Source organism: Falco biarmicus, chromosome 5 (assembly GCF_023638135.1).
Source record: "Falco biarmicus isolate bFalBia1 chromosome 5, bFalBia1.pri, whole genome shotgun sequence".
Taxonomy (NCBI): domain Eukaryota; kingdom Metazoa; phylum Chordata; class Aves; order Falconiformes; family Falconidae; genus Falco; species Falco biarmicus.
Window position 1 is genome coordinate 79,538,283 of NC_079292.1, and position 23,753 is coordinate 79,562,035.

The following is a 23,753-nucleotide window of genomic DNA, read 5'->3' on the forward strand; positions in this document are numbered from 1 at the left end:
TATTGTGGAAAAGACACCAGCCTTATGATCAATGCAAGAAGTTTCATGGCATTCTTTACACTTGAAAGAAAAAAAAAAACAACTGGTGGTACAGGAAAATACTAACTCCCGAAAAACTGGCAACATGCAGGTATTGCATTCTACTTCTACTGCGTAGGAGTGCAGTTTAATCATTCAAAATCTGTTTGTGATGTGCAACAGGAACGGTAAGAAGGTTAGCAAATTTTCTGGTGGATGATTCATGTGCAGATAACCAGGTTGAGTGCTGTTCAAATCCACTCTCCATTACCTCTGGGACATTTGCATGTCAAGGTGTATTTTGCCACGCGGCAGCACAGGGTTGCCTTCATGGAGTAACAGCAGTAACACAGCTGTTAGTGGTCCCATGTGCGTATGCAGAGCGGTATCTGTGGGCACTCACCAGCGGCGCCGTCCAGCACACAGTTACCAAGCAGACTGCTACGGCTCTTCTGTGGATAGCGGCAGGGAGCTTGCTTCTGATCAAATCATTCACCCCTCTCCCCTGGGAAACTAATCCTGTGGAGCAGGTGGATATGTGAAGCCCTGGCTCCATCTCAGTAGCCACAGATACCTTCCTCTGGCTTCAGAAGTGGAAGGAAGAGCATTTATGGCTTTAGTTATTTCTTCAGTAATCAATGTTCTAGTGTTATGGATTTTAACCAACCCACCCCTCTTAACTGTTTGACAAAGCCTGTTTTATCAGCCTCTCGGATGAGCTGTATTTCGTATTGCCTCTGCTATGTCACAGCTTTTACAAACAATCGCTCTGAATTTCCCTTAGGATTGTAACACAACAGTTTACCTACATCATAATGTTAAACCCCTTCATCACATCTTAAATTATCTGTTACCTGGTATGACCCAAAAAAGCACGTTTTTGATAACTTTGCCAAACCCTAATCACTAGAGCTAGCAAGTGTTTAATTAAGTCAAGATATCAATATTAAAGAGAAAAAACCACCAAATCATTGTTTCCAGTCATGTATGCTTTTAGGAGGTTCTGGGTACATTTTATTACAGTAAATATGGAGCTTAAAAGAACAGACATTTCTTGCAGGGAGTAGTCAAACCCAGTTCTCGTGGGATGCTTGTTTCCCAGTAAAATACCACTAATTCAAGCCAAGTTCCCAAGTTTCTTTCTGTCAGAACAATGCAAATGAAATTTTCAAGAAAGAATGGAAGCCCTGGTCTCACAGGGATTTACAGGAAAGACAAAGTCTCTTGCACTTGGGAATGTAAAAATTACACATAGCTAAATATGACAATGCATTCTCAGATGTTACCAGCCTACTGATCTAGGATGAAAAAAACTTGAACTAAACATTTTTTGTCTTTTTTGCATTCTGATTTTTCTGTCTCCTTTAAAAATAAGAGGTTGAATTCATAGTGTTTGTATAGAGACTGGTAGGAACCTATGTGCTTTAAAAAAATTAAAAAGTCATCCTTTAAGACTGAATGTAAACACAGTTAATTTGAAATATGGATTTGCCTTAATGGTTTTAAAAAAAAAAAAATAAAGTATTTTTAGAAGTGAATTTAATGACTTGTGCTGATCTTTTACTTCCAGGGAAGTAATTCACTGTAATGTCATGGTTTTGACACAAACACGCTTGCTAGCTGCCTCTTGTACATTACCCAAAGCAGCTGCCAAATCTTAAGAGTCCCTCCTTCAAAGACTCTGCACACATGAGTAACTTTTATGTACATGGGAGCAGTTCTGTTTGGTGCTCTTGAACAACCACTAACGATCGCAACTGATAGCTTGTGTAAATGTTTGCCAAATCAGGATCTGGGGAGTGCAGGGTGGTGGCGCAGCTGAGAACGGTGGCGCCTGTTGCTCCTGCCACAGTACCAGTGGCATGAATATGTGTTTTGTGCTGCTCTACTGTAGTTAAGAACTTGAATGATTTTGCCTTCACCTGATTTGCCTTAATTTGGTATACAAAGCCTGCTTCAGAAAAAACTTAGCTGCTTAACATTAGAGCAGGGAGTAATCATGCTGATTTCTAGCAGTGAACAAGAGTGGACAAGCAACCTTTGATGGAATTGGTGCCCAGGTTTTTTTGGGTTAGTATCAAATACCTGTTAACAAACTGTGTTAAGTACGCTTACTACATAATAAGATGTGAGTATTGCAAGGACGTTTTGAAGTTGGAATGATATTTCAAACATCTTTAAAGTGCTGATGCTTACAGGTTTACTGTTAGACACACCCTTTAAATTGGGAACGTGCGTGTAACGTACATACACACATTGCATACATAATATGTATTTACATAGCTATTTCATCAGTTTGTCTGCCGACCCACCGTCCTGCTGTGTCCTTTCATTCTCGTTGACTGTGACCAGGTTGAGACGTTTGTTGAATTCAACAAACACTGAATGCACTTCTCCATGAAGTATAGCACACTAATTTGATGAGCATGACTTCAATTAAATCTGTTGGAAGGATATATCACTGATAATTGGTTTCCTTCAAGAATCTGGGGATTTATTAAGCTGGTAAGAGTGCTGAAGCAAAATTTACAGCAGAGGGTAAAGAATCACAAGCTATGCTGAGGAGCATTGAAGGCCTGATTCTGAGCAGCAGAAAGTACTTGCAGAACCTGATGAAACCAAACTATAACGACTGCATTCCTCAAAGAGTAGGCCTCGTGGCTGGTAAGTTTGTCCATGACGGCATTTCGTCTGTGAAACCACATATATACCAAAACAATATACCAAGTCCATAATGCTTATGTTCAATGTGAATATAAGAATATGAAATACATAATAATGCTTTGTCATTCCAGAAAATACCAAGTTGTATGTAGGTCAACCTTCTTACCCTAAAGCATAGACCAGAGATGCCAGAACATATCTAACAGCCCTGAGCTATTGAGCCAGTTTGTGGTACTTGTTGGAAATACGATTTTCTTCACCTAAAAGGTATGTGTAACTAGGTAACTGTGAAGCAGAGGTACCCTTAACTTGGCTTTCTCTGTTGTGCTCAAGAGAAATAAATGAGCTGTACTGGACCAGATTAAAAATTCTGTAGTTACAGGTTCGGCTGCCTTTTAGTAACTGAGTCTACTTCCCCTCTGGTTCAACTGAACAATCACTTAAAGGTAGGGTCATTTCTGAGGGCTTTAAATGATGCTGCTATCATCTCATGATGGCAAAGATAATGATTATGAATAAATGAGTTAACTGCATTTTTCTTTAAGAGCACAGAGGAGGTTGAACAGGAGGCAAAACAGTTCAGAGACACCAGCTCCTTCCCAGCACATTAGTAGGCGCATCCCCCAGTCCCAAGACAGACTTGCATGTCATACAACTGAAAGACACACTCACGTTTAGATGCGAACTGCACTAGCCAGGCTTCTAAAACGTACTCTCAAGCTAAGAGTTGAGATATAACCTGTTGCATACAGGAAATAGTGTTTTACAAAGACATTTGCTGGTATAAACATATTACATGATCTCACATAACTATGTTGCTTTTTGTCACCTTGACTATAAGACTACAATTTTAAGACAGAAAAGCGCTGCAATTCTCTTTTTAGCATCTCTCGTTCTGTTTAAAGTTCTGGTTTTAGCACAGAGGTTTATGCCTCTGTTATTTGTACAGAGCTGGTAAGATACACTAAAACTTTTAAAGTCTAACATAAAACGGAAACTTAATACCACCTATTTTAAATAAATTTAATATCATTTTCTGTGAAAGTGTAGTCTCTTGTCACTGCAAAAAGGAATCTGAAATGTTGACTTCTAACATGTATCTTTTTTCCCACAAAGATGTGTGTATGTATATACACATATATATATATATACACACATATACATATATAATGTCATAAAGCACATAGAGCTTGAGAAGGGTACTAACAGGTCTGTTATTGCTCCTCTAGTAACCGCAGAAATTCCAGTCCTCAACAGAGGACACCAATATACTAGGGTCAGGGAAAAAAAAAAAAAAAAAAAAGATTGACTTTAGGACACAAACATCCTGAAGAACTAAAAAGAACTCGCTGAAATAATGTTCATTTCTTTTAACAGACATACAGATCATTCTACTAAAATGATCAAGTTTAGATGTTGACATATGACAAATTATATGGATAGGATAGTTGAGAAAAGAGGAGATACTAACAAGACATTAACTGGTTCTGAACCAATGACCAACAAAAGCTTGACTAAATAATGTGATTTGGTCATTCAGGAGCATTCTAGACATCTTCTTAAGGTGTGTGACTATTTGGTTTTACATAAATGTCACCTAAATTTTCCTTGTAATGAAGGCAAAATCAACACAAGTAATTGAGCAGCTAATTTTTTGAGCTAAACATATTGCTATTTGCCTCACAATTTTTTTACTCTTTTTTTGACTGAAACTGTTTCTGAAATCCCTGTTCTAGGTACAGTTTAATTGCCCAGTTCAGGTAAGAATTGAGCTTATTAACTGAACTTTTGTATTCCTTTTCAATTTAATATCAGTTAATCTTTACCTGTAAAGCAAAAACTAGATGTATTAAGGGTCCTCTCCTGTCACTATACTGACATGAACCAGAAGGCTGAGTGCCAAGTGAGTGCAAGTGCAAGTGACTTGTATCTTTTTTTTAATTATTATTTTATTATAAGAGCACCTACCTTCAGAAGTGTTAAAGCTGTGATAGTATTTTATAATTTTATTTATTATATATTCTATTTATTTTATAATTTTATTATAGTCTTGAAGAATGGAGATATTTCTATGGATATCTGTGACATTTTCTCATAACAGTTTTATTTTAGACTTTACAATAAAGCTTTGAACTCCTTGTCTATGGTAATACCTTATCAGGACAGCACTGTCAGGTTAACAATTGGTGTATACTGACTTTCTTGTATGTATATTGAATTAAGCCAGATACATCTGGCTCAGATTTTCGTAACACTGTAGGAGTGTCAAGAATAACATAATACATTAAAATAACAAATATGAAAATTTGGACATGGGCTCTATGCTATATGCTGTTTAGGTTTTTTACTATATGCGTTTCATGTGGTGACAACACGCTTGTCTGCTGTTTTTTCTGGCTCCTCAACACCTTAAGGACATACTGCTGGCACTGCAATCACTGGATGGTTATGTTTGAAACCAAGCCAATTGTAAGGAAATGTGTTACTGTGTTCTGTAGTAGTGAGCTGATGAAGGTCACTTCTTTAAAAGGAGCAACATGATAGTCTCCAAAAGGAGAGAAGAGAAACCCCTGCCAAATATCTGTCTCTCTTGGTCCTTCATATTTATGTTCCTGTATCCATTTTTTTACAGGGGAAGGATTTTTGTTGGGCCTTCCTTTTATCCATATCTTCTTGTATTTCCAAAGGAAAGGCCTTTAGGTTTTCATTCACACAGGGGAGGCAGAACCTTTTGGAGTAGAACAGACTACATTCCTGTAAAGAAAATAACATTATTAGCATGATACACAAAATGGGACTGTTAAGTTCCAGTCTCATTAAACATTTATATTTCAAATTTTTCTAAATTGAATTCTTCTTCTAGGTTGAAATATTCCAGCAATTTTGCTTCTTCCTGTTCGATAATTCTAACACCTGGTTAGAGCTAAATGGGTGAAAAATAAAAACTGAGTCTGTAACAAACACTAACAAATCAACTGTCATCTTGCTCCTTTAAAAGAATTTACCTTCACCAGCTCACTGCTACGGAGAACAGCAACACATTTCCTTACAACTGGCTTGTCCTTCAAGTATCATTCATGGTTCTCCTGGTGCGATCACTAATCAACAGGTTTTAATGGGTAAACTGGAGCCAGTGTTGCTGATGGATTATTCTTCAAGAGTTAAACATGAATAAAGGCATCAGTATGGATGGATCAGGACATCTTTTGGGGAGTAATGGATTCCATGGGTTTTACCTAAATAGCAAAGTGTTCCTCTAAAGCTAAATCTTAGCTTACAAAGATTCCTCCCTCCTGGGAGGATCTTCCAAGTTCCTGCACTGGTATGTGAGACCTGAAGTCTCAGAACACTCTTCCTTGCCAATCTCCACAAAAATGGCCTAAAGACCAGCACAAGTACAAAGAACGTAGGCATAGGGCTGTAAAGTCTCAAAGACTTCAGCTGCATCTTTTTCCATAACACTTGAAATAACCTCATTAACCTCTGTGCTTGTATTGCCCTAGGAGAATACTAAAAAGTATAAATATATCAGCATCACAGAGGTGTCCAATAACCAGAATGGCTGAACAAATTTAATTTGGCTGAGGCAATTCAACTGATGTTTCATCCACTACCCACCTTTACCCTGAATAATACTCACTGATTAAAAACTAAAAACACCCATGGTACTAAAGCTTGATGATGTCTGTTCCCTGAATTCTTGATGGCAAGTATAAAAGCTGTTGTGCAAAAAGAAGGTATCTTCCGTGTCCTTGGAATGGAACAATACTATGTTCTGACATGTTTCGTTCACAGTTGGTTTGGCTAGTAATTGTTAGAGGCCCAATATTAATTTTTCAAGCAGCTAGCTCTAACCAGATGTTAGTTATTGAAGAGGAGCAAAGAAGAGTTATTGAGGAAGAGCAAAATTGATGGTATTTTAATCTATTTGCAGTACAGAGTTTGGGCAATGGTAGGGAAGCTTATTAATGTATTATTCCTTTGCCCTGCAGTGAGACTGAAGTCCATGGTTCTCCTGGCATGCTGATCACTAAATTCCAAATAGGATTTAATGGGTAAGCTGGAGCTGGTGTTGCTGATGGATTATTCTTGGGGATTTGAGCATGAATAAAGACATCAGTTTAGATGGATCAGGACATCTTTTGGGGAGTAATGGATTCCATGTGTTTTACCTAAATAGCAAAATTTTCCTCTTGCCATGGTCATTTGCAGCTGGCCTTTCTCTGGGGGCTTCGCTTGGATATTCCTGTGTTTCTGTTCTTGCTTTTGTTTCCCACATCATTATCTGGACTCTAGTAGTAGATTCAGCAGATGATTATATCAAAATCACGATCAGCCTGCTGCTGTGTGACTTTCAAGCCTGAGGAACAACTTCTCTTCATCTATTGTCCTTTTCTGCACTGACAGCCAGGTGCCTTCATAGTCAGTTAGGGTGAGGCCTTGGTCTCTGAAAAGCCCTGAAACTGGATTTCAGTTGCACAACCTCCAGAGCCTATTGTTTTTTGTCTCTTGGTATCCTTAATACTTTAAGCTGCCAATTAAGAAGGGAAGATTAGAGTTTAAGTTGGCTCTGCTATTCTTGTTTGTATAGCAGAATGGCACACAGCCCACCTGCCTCCAGGTTAAGTTCATGGCTCCATGGTGATGGACACTGCACCACTGGGCAGTGGCAGAGGGGAGAGGCTTTTCCCCTATTCTGCAGCTGGGGAACTCTGATGTTAAGATGCAGCTCCCCACAGCAATACAGGTGCTCAACTTCCATTCTTTTAGCTGAAATGAGTTGCCAACTTTTGCTGATTTTGGCCAATGGGACTTATGCAAATCATTAGTACAAATCATTGTGCATCTGGGTCCACATACCCTTAGTCCTCCTCTCTCAGTCTTGGGGTTTTTCAGACTAGCTGTTGTTCTAAAGCCCTATGAATTACACTTATTATGTATAGTCAAGCCTTTCTTTGACCATTTCCTGATAGAGTTCTGTGTTTAATCGGTAATTCCTTAATATGTTTCAGCCCTTCCATGACCAAGAGAGGTGGGGGCCATTTCAATTTCAAACTTAATAGTCTAATTCAGGCAAAACTGAGCTGCCAAAGCATGCTGTCAGTGTTTATTTCTGTTTTGACGTGGATCATGTCTGAAAGTAATATATACAGGGACAGTATCTTTACCACACTTATAAAGGGAACTATGCAAAGGAAAGGTTCTGCCTAACTGTGTCCAGCACTGACCCCGCATGACTGGAAGCTGAATGGAAAGTAGCTATAGTATTACGTTTATCACTTAATACCTACAGTCATGTCCAAGGTCAGTTTTTAGTCACCTTCTCCCGAGGCAAGCAATAAGGCAGAAAACTTGTTCCCTTTCCTCCTTTCTTCTCCAGAAGCCACCTCTTTTCTTTTCCTATGTCTACCAAGTGTTGCAATAAAAAAGAAATAACTTTTAAATGACTAATGTGGTCAGATTATATAATTTCCTCTCCCCTTTTCTGTAAAGGAAACAGGAAGAAGGGCATTTGACATTCCTAAGGACTTTTAAAAGCATTTTTATTATCTTCCTTTTTGTGGTGTTTGACAAGTTTTAAGACATAACAGATAATCTTTTGAATCCAGTTGGACCAGAAAAAATGGCACTTACCAATATGCTGTGCTAAAGATTTTTTCAGTAGGATAATGTGTGCTGCAAGCTGACTGGAGTAAATCAACTGAGTGAGACTTCAGAGAATATTTGAAGTGAGCTTATGAGCATTATACAGAACAGTTGCTAAGTCTTGACTTTCATTGGCATAGCAACTGTAAGGAAAGACACTTCAGCTAGCATGGCTTGTCTCATGAAAAGCCTAAAATCTGATCTGCAGTTAAGCCTCCTTAGATACAAAAATCCTTTACCAAAGCTAAGGTCAGAAAAGTCTCAATTTTGCCACAGGTTCCAGACTAGTATTTGAATTAACATAAGAATAAAAGCAACCTGTCATTGGAAACGCTGCATCAAATTGGTCCACCTTCTTTGCCAAAGAGGCCCAGGAAAGCATGAGTTTCCTCAGCTTCAATTCCTATGTTATAACATTATGGAAACACTCAGCACATGGCTGAGTTGATCTACTTGGGTCAAGCACAAGGAGAAACCAAAATCAATCCACAGAGATATTTTCCTAACTTTGGCTCTCTCTACTGCCTTGGATAAGTTTTTACTTCTCTGGACTTTTAATTTTCCCCACATGAAAGAGGAATAGTATGTGTTTACCTGCTTTGTGCTGTGGGTGTTTAAAGCACTAATTATCATTTCTGCAGCTCTCTTTCCATGTTACTTAAGCGGTATTGCTAAATACATTTTGAAACCATAGTCATATGTGTGATTCACTATCTGGCCTGGCCAGTTTGGCAAGAAATTTATTCTCAATTATTTACAATCAAGGTTTTGCTTTGAGTCATACCATCAGGGGAATCTTGAAGACTCAGATAACAAGAAGTAAATGATTGACGTATTTTCACAATAGATAAAGTAGGCAGGAATGTCAAAAAGACTAGAAGAGGCTTCTATTAGTTCACTGCTAATATCCTTTATACATTGTCAGGCCCTAGATTAACTGCAACAATTAGAAAATCTTTGAGAATAAAAAGCCCCACCTTCATTCAGAAATGCACACTGTGTAGAAAGATACTGAGGCTGAAATGCTGTATTTCTGACAGATTTAACTGCCAGACTTGGAAATGCCTGTTGAATCCTTCGTAAATTCAAGATACTTCATTTGGGAATAAAAACAGCTAAATGTGCTCAAGTTTGCCCAAAACGTGTCTGAGTTACTAATCCTCTGCTGTTAAAAAGGAGGGATAAACCTGACATGTCAGGGCAGGAATCAAGCTTATAAACCCAAACTATCTGACTAGCTGCACTTGCCTCTTCTTCTGGCTGTGTGTGGGAGTGAATCAACTACCAGCCAAGACAGGGACATTGTCACTAAGAAGATCTTGCTCACATGTAAGCTTTGCCTCCACACAACTGCCTTGAGCTACTTGGCTCTGGAAACTGAACCTAACTATCAAAGATGTAACCAGAGAGCACTGGCACTTCATCTGACTCCCATGTAGTCCTCAGGTAGTTCCAGAAAGGAAAAAAAAAAATCTCAGTTGCAATGTCTAGTCTGGCCGCTTTGTGATTTTAGTTCATTCAAATGATAAAAGAGACTTCAGAAATAGGAAACAAACATAATCAGGAGAAAAGTGGTATTGCGTGCTCCTCTTAGGGTAGTGGACCAAATCCATCCTTGGTGCTAACTCCCTGCAAGTCAGAATAGCAGCTAAACTTGTCCAAGTGTGCCAATTTCCTTTTGGCTGTATCTGTCCAACCCTCTAAATTTTGTTAGTGTAATTTGACCCTTTGTTTTGCTCCAGAGAATTTCCTCAAGTCCCCACACAGAAACTGCCTGGCATTGGCATATGAGCAGTCCCAGTTGCCCAGATTATGTCACCTCACGGTCTGAGGAAGCTAGAGTGTTTGTCCCATCACAACTATAACTGGCCACCAAACATGAAAAAAAAATTCTACAGTGGGTCTGTTTGTTTTAAAACTCCCAGTATAGCTACTTGCAGTAAGGATCATGTCATGGGAGCTGAGCCCTAACCACTGCGACTGCAGAACGGGCTGAAAAGGCTGAATTTGAAAACTGCTAAAGCTGACACTTAAGACCAAGGTGTGCTCTTGCTAGTAGCTCACCTGTTAGCTGCACTCTAGATGTAAGCATGTTACTCTAGGATAGCAAACAACCACTTTGAAAGAGAAGGTCAGTATCTTGCTGCCATTAGGGCAATGGTATCTGGTATAACAAATACAGGCCGTTGTCTGTGTAAACCATCAGGTGATGTTCTCCTCATGGGTTGAGTCCTGCACTAGTCCTGACTACTGCATGAGTCCCAAGTCTCTTTCAACTGCAAAACTGGATTGCCGAGGGAAAGGAGTAGAACCTAAGTTTCCTCAATTCATTGTATTGCCTCAGAGAAGCACAGTACAGCCTCTGGACACTGATAACTAGGTAATAACCTGTCTTCATTTTTACTTTGAACTCACAGCAAACAAAGGGGCCAGTTCTGCACCGAGGAGAAGGCATTAGGACAACTGTAAATTTATGCCACCTTTCTGGACCACATTCAGACTTCATAGTTTTAAGGTTGACATACCAGCTGCTCTAAAATTCATTCTTCTTTAGAGACCTATCAAGGCATTGCATAACTCTCCCCTCTGCTCACTTTCTACATTAGCTTTTGCAAATAGGATGGCAGGCCTGTGCTGTAGATGTAAACTTAACAACCCGTGGACGTTTATACTCCCTTTATGGAAAAAAATCTACTGTTCGTATAGTACAATCTATTGAACCTTAAAGGTCTTGAAGTATCCTTTGCATTTCCTTGTGCTAGGAAAATGGAAGAAATGACTCATTGTGTTTGTGAGGCTGGACTGTGCTCATCTGTAAGTAGGACAATTAAAGTTGCTGACCATTTTCATTTAATACAACAAGCTCTATCTGGGGGTATCCATAAGAACACACAATTAGCCTGCCTTAAAAACAGACTGCTTGGATTTTTCTGTTTGGTCTTTCTCTAACAGATCACCAGGACTGGAACAAAAAGAAGTGACTGAAGAAGTTTGTTTTGCTTGTTACTTACTGTACCAACGCACACTGATCTGCTGCACAAACTGCAATGAGACCCAAGGATGAGGAATTTGTCCTTGTCAGGGGTGAAAGGATCCTTCATGACATAGCTTTCTTCCAAAAGCCTGTAAGAGAATAATTTCAGGCTTTTAAGGGTAGATTTCACAGCAGGGGAGAGTCAAAAGGTGGAAACTGTCAACATCTCCTAGGGTACAAAGACTGGATTACCTTTGCAAAGCTCCCCTTGCAAGACTCACAGTCTTAATGTAGTCGTCATCAGTGCAAAGAACTGGCCATTGTACAAGCCTTCATGTCTGGTGTATGTTTCCTGCAGCACTGCATTTAAAACATGTGAGTAGGCCAGAAAGCAAAGCCAATAAAGATCGTGTGTAAAACTATTTCTTATACGCATGTACAGAAGCGTTATGCTTCAGCATTATTCTTTTGCTTTTTGAATCTCAGCCGTCCAAATAAAGCTGAGATGTTAACACTGAGCTTGCATAACCTAAAGTTAAGATGCACGTTCAGCTTTGATTCAGACTCTTTAAGAATAGAGTTGATCAAAGGTGGGCCATTGCTGAGTGGAAGAGGGAAAACCAGTACCACTATGGTATTTGGAATGAGAAAAATACAGCTGCCTAAGGAAAACATCCCAAGCAGGTGGTGATCAACAGCTGTTTCCATTTTATAAGAAACAGAGCGGTCTTAGCGGGGTGAAATACTAAGTACATGCTTGACTTCCAGTTCTAGTGAGTTCCTGACCATGTTTGCCTGATGGATTCACTGACCAGGATGGCCTCAACAGAGCTACTCGTACATTTAAAGCTAAGTGCTTTGTTTTATGGGGAGTTTAATGTCTGCAGATAAAGTTATAACTGCATAGTTTCTGGTGAAACTATCCCTACTTAGCAGAGACAGAAAAGGCTTTGGTCTCCTAAAATGTAAATATGTACTAAATTTCCATACACTATTAATGTCATACTGTAATGTCAATCTGCCAAAGAATTGTGTCATGCTGAAAAGCATTCCTGTTCAAAACTCCATGTCATGTCAAACAGCTCTTAAAAAGTGTTTTTAACATATGTATTTAATTCATGCTGTGTTTACATGTTGCCCAGCTGACACAGCTGTGAGGAAGAGCTATTCCCAGAAATGCTAGGCTGACAGTCAACAGTATTCTAGTAAGAAAATAATGGTATAGGTAAATAGTAGGGTGGTCAGTGGGGTTAGGAAACAGGTTAAATACAAATCTTTGCGTGGTTATTGAAGCAGGACAGGAAAGTTGATTTTTGTCTTTCGCTATCAACACTAACAATTTTTAACATTTCTTCCCTCTGGAAAAAAAGAAGTTACTTTAAGTACCAAGCCACATATTCAGGGCCAATATGGCATGTTACTGGGTTCAAGTAGTGCATATTGTTACAAACAAAAAATACTGTTCTAATGCTCATTGCATAAATGAGATCTGTAATATGAAATGCTGTACTTACACAATAGAGCGTGTGTTGGGTGGCTTCTGTCCATAGTATATGTATGGAGCTGTTAAGCCACATAGCTGACATGTGAACTCTCCTGTAGGCTGAACTCCTTTGGAAGCATCCATCTTTAAGCTACCTATAAGAAACACAAAAAAACCTTTAGGTCCAAAGTGCAACACTGGGAACATGCCTGCAAGAAGATTAAGCTGATGTGGGACATCTGGCTATGCTAGTTAAAATGCAATGGAAAACTGACTATTCCAAACCTTAATCAGTAAATCTTTTTTCCCAGATCAAGTTGGTTTCCCATGTCCCATTTAAATTTCCAAATGCCTTAGACAGGTTCAGAAATTGCAGCCTGGGAGCCTAGCTATAAAGTTAATCTATTAATTTGGAACTTGATCATTGAAAGAATTTAGGTAACAAAGTACATGGCTGTGACGTGGAAAAACCTTTACTCAGTCAAGGCCTGTGCTCCTAAGAGCTTCCCAGAAAACAACTCCCTATCTGCTGTGCAGAATCCAAATCCAGTTCTGCAATGCCTGTCTCCTCCCACAAACTGCAAATTGAGTGTTTAAAGGGTTTGGGACCCCACTCAGAAGGCAGGTACCAGAAAGGTAAATGTTGCAATGATTTACTACCTCTTTTTCTTTGCTTCTGGTTCACCTTCGAATAGTTTTGGAAGCTTAACACTTGGTTCCCAGTTCTTATCTGGCTTCCTATGGAAATGAGGCTGATGTAATCAGCCTGTGCCTAGATAGAGTGCAGGCCCATTCAAGCCACACAGGACAGAGGAGGAACCTTTAAAAAAGTTTAGGCCCTTTAACTCGTTTAGTAGGCAGAAGAGGGAGACTCTGCTTAATCCCCATGAAGGATACCCATATACTTCTACAAATCAGAGAATCTGCACATAGGAAAGCTACTGTCACCTGTCTGAAAGACTTTAGCCAAGCATAACAAAGGTGTCGCTATCAGTTGCGAGACACAAAACATAGGAAGCCATGCTTCATCAGCTTTGGTCCTTACAAGATGACTGGTTTAAAATTTTGGCCGCTGATTTACATTTGGGAGCTTACCCTTCACTAGCACCACTTTAGCTGGGAGTCATGCCCTGAGTTTTTCAAAAGTGTGGTGTGGCAAGTATGCTTTTTAGGACTGATTTTGGTGTGTGTGCACAATCAGATCAAACACAGCTAACCATGTGCATGCCCAAAAATTGCACCATGAATGAAATGTGATCGCTTGTTTGCAAGTTGGTTATCTTTGGTCACCTGCACCATTTTCTTGAACAGACATATTCACCTTGCAGTTAGCAAGAAAACTGAAGCTTTTAGCTAAAAGCCCTCACACTTTTCACAGCAGCAGTTTTCTGCTGCAAACCTGTCAGCTTTCTTAAGTGAAGCAGGGCTGGCATCAAGCTGTTAGGAAGGTGATCAATAGGAGCTCGGATTTGGGCAATATCTCAGCAGTTAGGTTGTGTGTCCTCACGGCTGAGCAGACACACAGCCTGCCAAAGGACAGCAGGTCATCCCCACTCTTGTAGCTTTGCAGCCATTCCCTTCCCGTGCAGAGCTGATTCAGTTCACTAACGCCATGTCTCTATTTATGTTTTAGCTCAGCTTAGGTGTTTTCTTTGGGAACAAAATGCCTGACTGTCCTCACTTACCATGCTTGGTTTGCATGGCGGAGCAGTCTTAAAGCACACAGACTCGACAGTTGTAGATGAAACGGAAAGATGTACTCCAGAAGCACACCTAATACACTCCAACGTGAATGCCCAAATAATGGCCATGTAGTCTACAGGCTAGGACCAGAGGTAATCTGAAACACCCCAAAACACAGAGAGTGGGCAGCTGGTTATCCAGCATCAAACACCTTGGTCTATGGTTTCACTCTTACTGCATCACACTAGTTACTAATGTAGGAACAAATAAAAGAACTACCTTTTTTTTTTTTTTCTTCCAATGTCTTTTTTCCTCTTGTTCTAGGGAACTAAATGGGCTTGCAGAGGAATTCAGCAACTGCTAACAGTTGTACAAGGTAAGAGGCGAAAAAGCACAGCCAGGAGACAGAGCAGGCTGAGATGAGGGACCTGTATTTCCCTCTTTCAATGACAGTAAGCTGCTATTTCTGCTCACCCTGTGTGGTGAAACTGAATCCTTAGAGACATATGCTGCTAAGGTGAATTAGGGGCAAGGTGAAGCGGAGTTGTGACTACTTGACATCTAGTGTTCCAGAAAAACAGGGAGCCCCAAGATCCTCAGAGGTTACAGAGGCTTCATAACAGACACCCAGTTCAGAAAGTCCTAGCCTGTTAAATCCTGAACCTTAATTTTGGGAATAATCTCCTTTACCTAATCATTCCTTCACCACAGCCTTTCTACTGCCATTCCTGGCATTTCAGTAGTACAGGAAGCTCTTCAAATGTAACACAAATGGGGCTGAATACTGGTTTAATAAATAAATCCAACTCATTAATACCTTAGGCAGCTACATTTTTTTGAAAGTGATTGAATCCTTGGATATCATGTACTTTCCCTACCTCACAGGTAGGGATGCTTCAGAGAATTTAATTAACTAAAATGCCGTCAGATTTTTCAGTTAGACATAAGGCCTATTTCTCCTGGTATATTAAAACTAGGATTCTTCAAACTATACAGAAACTCAACTAAGAAATCTGCTTCCTGAACCCTGTGTTTTAGGATTACTAGGTAAGTCCCCAAACATACTCAAATTTACCTTTTCTGTAGGTCATCAGTAGCAATACCAAGGCACCCACCTATCTGAATGATATTCAGTCCAGAGCATTGTATGCAATTTTCTGTAATCAATCTTTTTTAAAAATGGGAAATAATTGTCCCCACAGAGGTACAGCATGAAAAGTCACTCAAATCAAATAGGAGAGGACTGCCATGGTGATCTTTTCTTTAAAATAATGCAAAACACTAAGAACAAGGGGCGGGGGGGGGGGGGGGGGGGAAGTATTTATGGCAGTGAGGATCATAGACTTTGGAATGAACGTGTCCTGATTCCAAGTCAAAATAACAGCCCTGGGTTCAGAGCTGAAGTACGTTAGATATAGAAACACCTGCTCTCTTATAGACCATTGGCATGTAGAACAGAATCTGTTCAGTGACTACCACTGGGAAGGAATGATATCTATGTACAAACAGATTTTTTGGCTATGCCAGTTGAAAAGCATATGATCCTGTCTGTAAAGCACAGATGAATTTATAATGCTTTCCATTTTACTCCCAGCTTACAAGTCACTGGTATCAGCTGTACCAAATTTTATTTCACTGGGAACATCACTTGTCCTGAGAGCTTGTCTACACAGTGGCACTTGGGAAAGTTAAGGTGTGAAGTTAATGAATGTACAGATTGCAGAGTAAATGCTCCCATTCAGAAGTAAGGTTTGCTACATAACAAAATCGAGACATTTTTCTTCTGAAGAAATAAATTTAATGGCAAATGTAATAAGCTTTTAGTTTATCCATGCACTTCATACCTTTAGTCTAAAACACCAAGCAGACAAATCCTAAGATGCACTCTCTCACAAAGCTTCTAGTACTTCCAAAAAGCTCATATGCAATTAAAAGAACTGCATCTTTATGTCAGACAGCAAATGCACAGAAGCAATTCTGGGATAAAACCACAGTCGAGACAGACATTGGTTTATCACAAAGTAGGCTCATTGGTTTGGCCCTACACACAGTCTTAGCAAGATGCCTGATATGACAACTATGACAAGGTGTGTGCCTCCCCTCCAATCAGACATATGAAGCACAAGTGAGAACTCATTTCTCTCTTGTGTACCAACAACAGGATAAAGGATCTCTTGGGGAGATAAAAGTCTAGGGCACTAATACCTTCACAACGATGACAGGCAAGTTTCTGACCTCAAGTGACTTAGATCATCACCAGCACTACTACTGGCTTTTTCTCTTTTCCTTGAAAATTTCTGAAGCAGCATCATGTCCCAGTAACATGTCAAATATCTGGCTGGCTGGTATGTACTGAAGAAGTCTTTTAGAACAGCTTGTTTAGAACTGAATTCTGCCCAAGCATTTGCCATTTTGGCTGGAAGCCGCAAGGTACTTAAAACACAAGAACATGCATAGCTCTTCTGAAAGAACACGGTTACCCGCACACGCTTGATTACGAAGCAAACACTGAACTAGCACACTCAGCAGAAACCTGCCAAGTCAAGCCCAGAATGCTGCAGGATGTGTGTGAGGCTGGCCCACGTGTCATGGTGAAAGGTAAAGTACAGAAATCTGAATGCCATACTAAGGAAATAATTGCAGTAAAAGCAAAGCATGGGTTAGATAGTGCTACAAGAGTGTTTCTGCATGCTGTCTGTGACTGATACATAATATAGATGTGGGGAAATGGCTCTCAGTGCTGTTCTCTGGGGACTCCTAAAAACTTCAGGGCAGTTCTGCTCGGAGCATACTGCTAACAGGCCTGGAAGGCATGCCAGAAATAATAAATCACCATTAAATTGTCAGGGTCAGTGGCAAAGTAGTGGCACAGATAAGTAACCTGATTTTCCTTGCTTGAAGCCTCATTAGCACAAGTCTTTACAATGCATAGGTTAAGCCCCTCTTAATACTCCACAGGAGACTCATGTATTTCTGAGTCACCGATAAACTAAGAGAAATTATATAAGAAAAAAACTGCCTACAAACAGACATAGACTTTGATTTAAAAGTGTGTCAGATAAAATCAACATTGACACACCTTTAATCCTCTCCAATTAAACCCTTGTTTATTTTACCTGCCAAGACTTTCCTGCAGTATCCACTGTTGATGACTATGACCTATTAAAATATTCACAGCTTGATTCTCCATGGGAACAAGCGCTCTCTAATAGAAGGGTAGGAGCCACTGAGTTCATAGCCTGGTAAATGCCAAGTTATTTTGCAGTGTTTAGTGTGATACAAATTTAAATACACTTCAGCAGCACCAGGAATGCACTCACCTCCTTCAGAAAAACGATCTGTTGCCTAATTGCTCTGGGAGTAGATGAAACAGCAGAACCTTCTTACTTCCTAGTTAATCCCCAGGTGAACAACTCTCTCCCTCCAGTTCCTTCATGTTATTGCCCTAAAGGCATGTTTAAGTCACCTGTTGGCTGCCTCCTTTCTCTTCCTTTGAGGTGACTTACCTTGGGTTCAGCATAACAAATTAGCCCAGGAATGCAATTTCGTGAAGTGTGGCCATTTGGAACTTTTACCTTTATTACCTCTCTCAAAGACCACTCGATTGAATTAAACCTGACTTGTTGCAGCAGCTTCTCCCTTCAGGCCGGGGGATTGTGCTGGTGTTGCTATGCTCCCTCTGCTCTGAAGGAACTGAGATCACTGCAGCACACAGGTTACCCTCTAGGTACGGGTCACATAGCAGGTGCCAAGCCCTGCTTTTTAACAACAGCTTACGTGGATTCCCCATGGCAGCAGGATAAGCAGCCTAGGTGGTCACAGATGTGAAAGTGAGCATTTTTTCTCAACAGTTGTAGGGGATGTTTGAACAGGGTGTGTCAGAAGAAAGAGAGGAGTAATACAGAAAAGCAAATCAAAACCCTTCCTAAGGTAAAAATGGCTTTACAAACACAAGATGAATCTTGAACAGGCATCTATTGGCAAGATGCACGATGTAACAAAGCTGAGAAGCCAACACTTACAAAAATCTAGTCCAAGTACTCCTTACTTCAATATGGCAGGCAGCCAGCTCTCAATTAGACAGCATTTAATAAGGCAGAATCTCAAATTAGGTGAGAATTTAACAGCTTCACACAGGAATAGGGCAAGGCGGCATTAACCCGTATGCACCACTGCCCTCTAGTGGGCAGAGCGGACCGGTACAGCGACGGTGACTGGCGGCACCGCTGTTACCAGCGGCAGCAAATTATTTCAGCGCTTCAGCTTTTAGAAGGACTCAGTTGTAAAAGCCCAGCTAAGTGGATCACACAGCAAGAGTGAATAACAGAATAAAATAAAAGCAAGCTGCCCAAGCATGCATGGCAGAGGCTATCTCCACATCTGGTTGCAGAGATCCAGTGGATAATGGATCTCTTTGCTGTGTGACAGAACAATCCTGAGAGGAAGGGAACTACAGCGTTGTTACTTCTTCCTTTCCCTCCTCCCAAAATTAATCTGTTTGTATCTGGTTTTCTGCTCAATCCCCCTCATTCTCGTTTCTTCTCCTTCTCTTCCAACAGGCATTCGTAAGCAGAGTACAAAGCTTATCACATCATCATTCGTGATGCCATTCGAACACTCTACGTAAAATGGCCTAGAAATTGAAGGAAGGCAATGCAAGCTCGTTGCTTTTCTCACAGCACAGTTACAGGTACTTACTGGAGAGGAGGTAACATAGGAGATACAGTCACTAAAATGTACGCTGAAATGAACGCCAGTTCTAGTGCAACACTTTCCAACAGAGTCTAAAAATAGGAACACCAAGATTTTGTGGAAATACACGAGGAGAGGCTAACACAGTGTTTGGGGAAATAAGACACTGCAAATTGACATAATCTTGAAAGAAATAAATATAGCTTCAGTGATTTATCTCCTTACAGAAAGAAAAGCTGGTACTGTAAGGAAACACTCAGCCCTGACTACGCGGGGCTGCGTGTTACAGTGTCCTTGCTGTGACAGCCAGCGCCCGCTTTCCCCGTGACCGGCAAGACGTTCAGCATTAATATACCTGGGGAAAAGAATTCTTTCCAGTAAAACGTGACTGAGGCTTTCAGGTTTTTAGGACTGAGCTCAAGCTGAGGACTGCATAATGCAGTAAAAGCAAAACCTTCAACAACAACAACAAAAAAAAACAAAATACAAAACTACTGCGGGGGTGGGTATGGGCTAAAGAACATCAGCTTCACAAAAGCCTGAGAATAAAGGCAGATCTGTACCTGCTATATATATAACTTTCTCATGCCCATAGCCCCACACACCTTCTCACAGGCATGCCCATTTCCTCTGAAAGACATGTTCCTCAAGTTTTGTACTACCAGCTATTGTGAAGAGCAAGGACAAGAAAACTCCAGAAAAGCATTTCCAGCATGTCTGACAAAGCAAAGTAGTCCACTGTCACTCAACCCTTAGAAAGTTTTCTTTTCCAGGGCACTCTCTGGGGCTTCTGTCACAAGAATTTACAAATTGGTGCCCTGTTTCACACCTGCACACTGAGGTAATTTCAGTTTTACCCCTTTGATTACACTTTACAGTGGAAATTGGTCCTTCAGTCAGGGGCTACCAGCTTCAAGACTTCATGACTTACACTTATGATAAATTGCTGTTTTCTAGCCATGTAGCAGTATGAAATAATGTGAATTCAGCTGGGTACAAACACTGTGCATTTTACCATGTTTTCAGGTTAGCCTGTTCGCTCCCCTCAGAAAGACTTTGCTTCCCAACCAGTACTTGGATTACTTTGCCTAAAAAACATGCAGCTACTAAGATTGCATTTACTTCTTTCAACACCTGATACTCTCATCAAATAGGTATCAAGGCACACACACAAGAACCACTTCCATAATTTTCTACAGGACACAGAGAAAAGAAACTTGGGACAGTCAGAGACGTACTTCACCATAGACACCCAGGCCACTTCTTTTCTGCATGCTCTGTAGTCTGCACAGCCTGTTCTCCAGAGCACATGTGCACATGCTCTTTCCTTCCAGAAGTTCTTTTGGACAAATCTACTGCTCCATTTATCACAGGCAAAACAGGAGGAAGGTGAGTTTTTTACATGTGATTTTTCACGTTTAATCATAGATGGAGATGTGTGGATCCTAGAATTCACTACAACCAGAGCAGACTGCTCCTACTGGGTCATAAGCTAGGAGGGCAGACATGCAAAATCTTTGCAGTTCTGTCTGTTTGCCAAAGAAGCTCAAAATTCAGTGAGAATTACCAGCATCCTCCATGTGACACAGATAATTAACTTTCCTTTGGTTTCAGATCTCCATCTGTTCAGCAAGCATAGATGGATCTGACTTACAATTTCACTGAGGTCTGACAGGAAAACGTGGACTGCAGAGTAGAGCTAATTAAGCAGCAGAGTTGATGAGGCCTTGACAGAAATTTTATATGCCATATGTTTAGGTTAAGAGTTACTAGCTATAGTTATAGGTAGATAGATAAGGCTTAGAACACTGTGATGTTTGTTACAGATTTAAATGCATTTTTCCTTTTTGTACATATGCATACCTCTAGGTGCAGTTAATTAGTAATAACTTTACTCAGTGTTAGAGAAGTTATAACAAAGTAATTGAATAGGTGAGGAAGAAGGCTTAGTAGAAAATTTTCACGGTATGTAGTTAGAAGGAGACTTTAGAGGCAGCTGTATGGTTCATAGGTTAGCTGGCGAATTAAAAAAAAAACAGAAAAGAAGATCAAAAACGCTTTCACCAGGCATTGAGAAAAGGAACAAAACAAAACTCTCACTTGCTTTATCCTGGCATAGAGCAAAAAAAGAACCCCAAACTGTTGCAACCACATAGATAACTAATTTCTTTTTTAATCCAAATCTCAGGTTTGTGCTTATCTATTGGGCATTTTGGGGCACTCTGCAGCTTCCCTGGTTTATTGATTTTTGTGCCACTAAAAGCACTGCTTTAGCAAACAGGCCAGTGCAAAGGTAACGTACAGGCTAGAAAGTTTAGCATGTCATCAAGCCAGGGGAGCAGATCTCCATTCCAAGTCAGGTTAACAGTGGAATCCAAATTTTTTCCTATCTTTATCATCAAATAAAACCCTCCTTTGGTCAGAACACTTCCAGGCAACGCCAGGTTGCTATGTCTGTGCAGAGTAAAACTTTCAGGGGACTCTCCACTGTTCTTCATGTAACCTTGCTGTATTTGTAGAGATCACAGATGTACATCTTGGCTCTATTTGAGGCTAAGACACAGTAAGGCAAGATTTAAAGTAATGCTCTTGTAACAGCTACTTTACCTGGCAAATGTCTTCCGTTCTGTGGGAAATTAAGACATGAGGAAAACATTTTTGACATGGGTTCCAGAAGCATAAAGGTCTTAAACTTTGTTTATATAAAACATACCATTTCAATTGTAAGGATATAGTTAAAACAGTGGAGCATTTTCATGTTATAATTAGTTATGCTAACAAAAGGAGATTCATATCAATACAACTTGTAAACTATACCAGTTAAAGGAAATTAATTAGCATATGATATCTTTGCACTGGCATACTTCTAGTGGTCCCTCCAAGGTGGTATATACCGTTAACATTACAGCAGGGAAAAAACCCTAACTGAAAAAAAAAAGTAATCAATGCACAAACCCATGAGTACGGGTATAACTAACTACTAGTAGTACATAAATCCAGATTCTTTACTCATAGATACGTAGAGATGGAAGACAGGTCAGGAGATTATTTAGTCCATCTTGCCCAAGGCACAACTGGCTTTATGTTGATGGCATTTTGCAGTGTTTACAGAGACTTCTGCTAGCCCTAGTGCCTTAGAGACAAGTAACAGGTCAGTGAGCAAGTCTGGATTAAGTGTGAAGGAAAACCAGATGATTAACCTCTCTCCTTAAGCAGAGAGACCATTTCTAGCATCACTGACACATGGAGATATTTATTTGAGTTCTCAGAGCAGATTCAGAGAGAAACTCTGGTACTCCATCTCTCATACCTCTTGCAAACTCCTTACCTCCCCCTCACTTTTCAACAGCAGTACCTGATTTTTTCCATGGCTCTATGGTCCTCCAAGCCCAAAGCTGCGTGGTCCCACCACCACCTCGTTCAAGTGCAACCTCAAATGCCTACAGACAACAGGAAACAAGGCTTTCCCAAAAGTACCCTGGACTCCCTAAAGCTCCTTCTTTGTGTATGTCCAGCAGCAGTGCCCGCAAACAGCAATACACTTCCCTAGAATCCTCTCCCCAGCCCCCTTCGAGGCTGCGTCCCGTAGCTCCAACCTCAGCTCACAAAATTCCTCAGAAAATTCAGTATGCAGCCACCACGTTCTATCTAAAAAAAGAATACACCAAAACCCATGTGTGGAAAAAAGAATTATCGCCAAGCTTTGGCGCTAGATCCGGACTGACAGTGCCTCCCGCCGGGCGGCTCGCAGCGCTCCCGCTCCCGGCCCGCTCCCCTCACAGGCTCCTGGAAAGGCCGCGCACCCTCCACCCGGTTTAACTCACGCTCCAGCCGGCAGGACTTCGGAGCTGGGACGGGCAGATACGGCAGGGTTTCAGCCCTCCCCACGCCAGGGGAAGCAGGGCTCGGAGCTCAGCTCGCCCACCGCTGCAGCAAGGGGCTCCGGCGGCAGCCTGAGCCTGGCTCCAGCCCCACCGAGCGCTGCCGCCACCCGTCTTCCAGGGGAGGATCCCGGCTCGCAAGGAGGAAACATAACCCTCTCTCAGATCCCAGACGCGCGGCCTGCTGAGAAGAGATTAACCGTTGATCCCTTGTATTTTTAACACTACCGTCACTGGCACCCGTTCCCACGGAGCTTGGGGCTCCCGCGCAGTCTGCACGCTGGGCCCAGGCCCTCGGCCCCTTCCTCGGGGCGACGGGAGGCCGCAGCCCGGGTCAGCTACAGCCACGGAACCACTGACTCGTACCCAGCAGAGCCGCGCGGCACCCGCCGGGGCCGACGCCGCCATCCACGAGTGCCGAGAGGCGGGCGGCCGCCGCGCCGCTTCCCGCTGGCAGGGCCAGGGCCCGCCTCCGCTCCGCCTGAAAGGGCAGCGCCGAAGGACGCTGGCCGGCAGAGGGCGCTGTGCGACAGCGCGGGTCCCACCGCCGCATCCCTCCGCGCGTCGGCTCCTGCCGGGGGGTGAGGGGCTTCCCCGGCGGCTACCGGTACCGGCGCCGCGGACCCGCATGTCGGTGCGGGCTGTGCCGATCCCGAGAGTCCCTGGAGTTCAATCAGGGAAGGCGTTCTGGCCCTGGGAACGACAGGCCGTG

General features: G+C 41.5%; 1 protein-coding gene across 4 annotated transcripts; it reads right to left on the minus strand.

Moving 5' to 3' along the window:
* Window positions 1-1,006: 1,006 nt before the first annotated feature.
* On the minus strand, window positions 1,007-23,517 carry CDPF1 (cysteine rich DPF motif domain containing 1). 4 transcript variants are annotated; one of them, XM_056341681.1, is made up of 6 exons: window positions 23,408-23,517; window positions 22,985-23,222; window positions 22,516-22,600; window positions 12,817-12,940; window positions 11,340-11,451; window positions 1,007-5,436 (listed from the first exon to the last, which is right to left on the minus strand). In XM_056341681.1, the coding sequence occupies exons 4-6, from the start codon at window positions 12,927-12,929 to the stop codon at window positions 5,287-5,289; spliced, it is 375 nt and encodes a 124-aa protein (XP_056197656.1). In that variant the 5' UTR covers window positions 12,930-12,940; window positions 22,516-22,600; window positions 22,985-23,222; window positions 23,408-23,517; the 3' UTR covers window positions 1,007-5,286. The 4 variants fall into 4 exon arrangements, with proteins under 4 accessions (XP_056197656.1, XP_056197657.1, XP_056197654.1 ...); XM_056341682.1 differs by having other exon boundaries at window positions 22,985-23,225; window positions 23,408-23,482; XM_056341679.1 differs by lacking the exon at window positions 22,985-23,222 and having other exon boundaries at window positions 23,276-23,466.
* Between the last annotated feature and the right edge of the window lie 236 nt (window positions 23,518-23,753).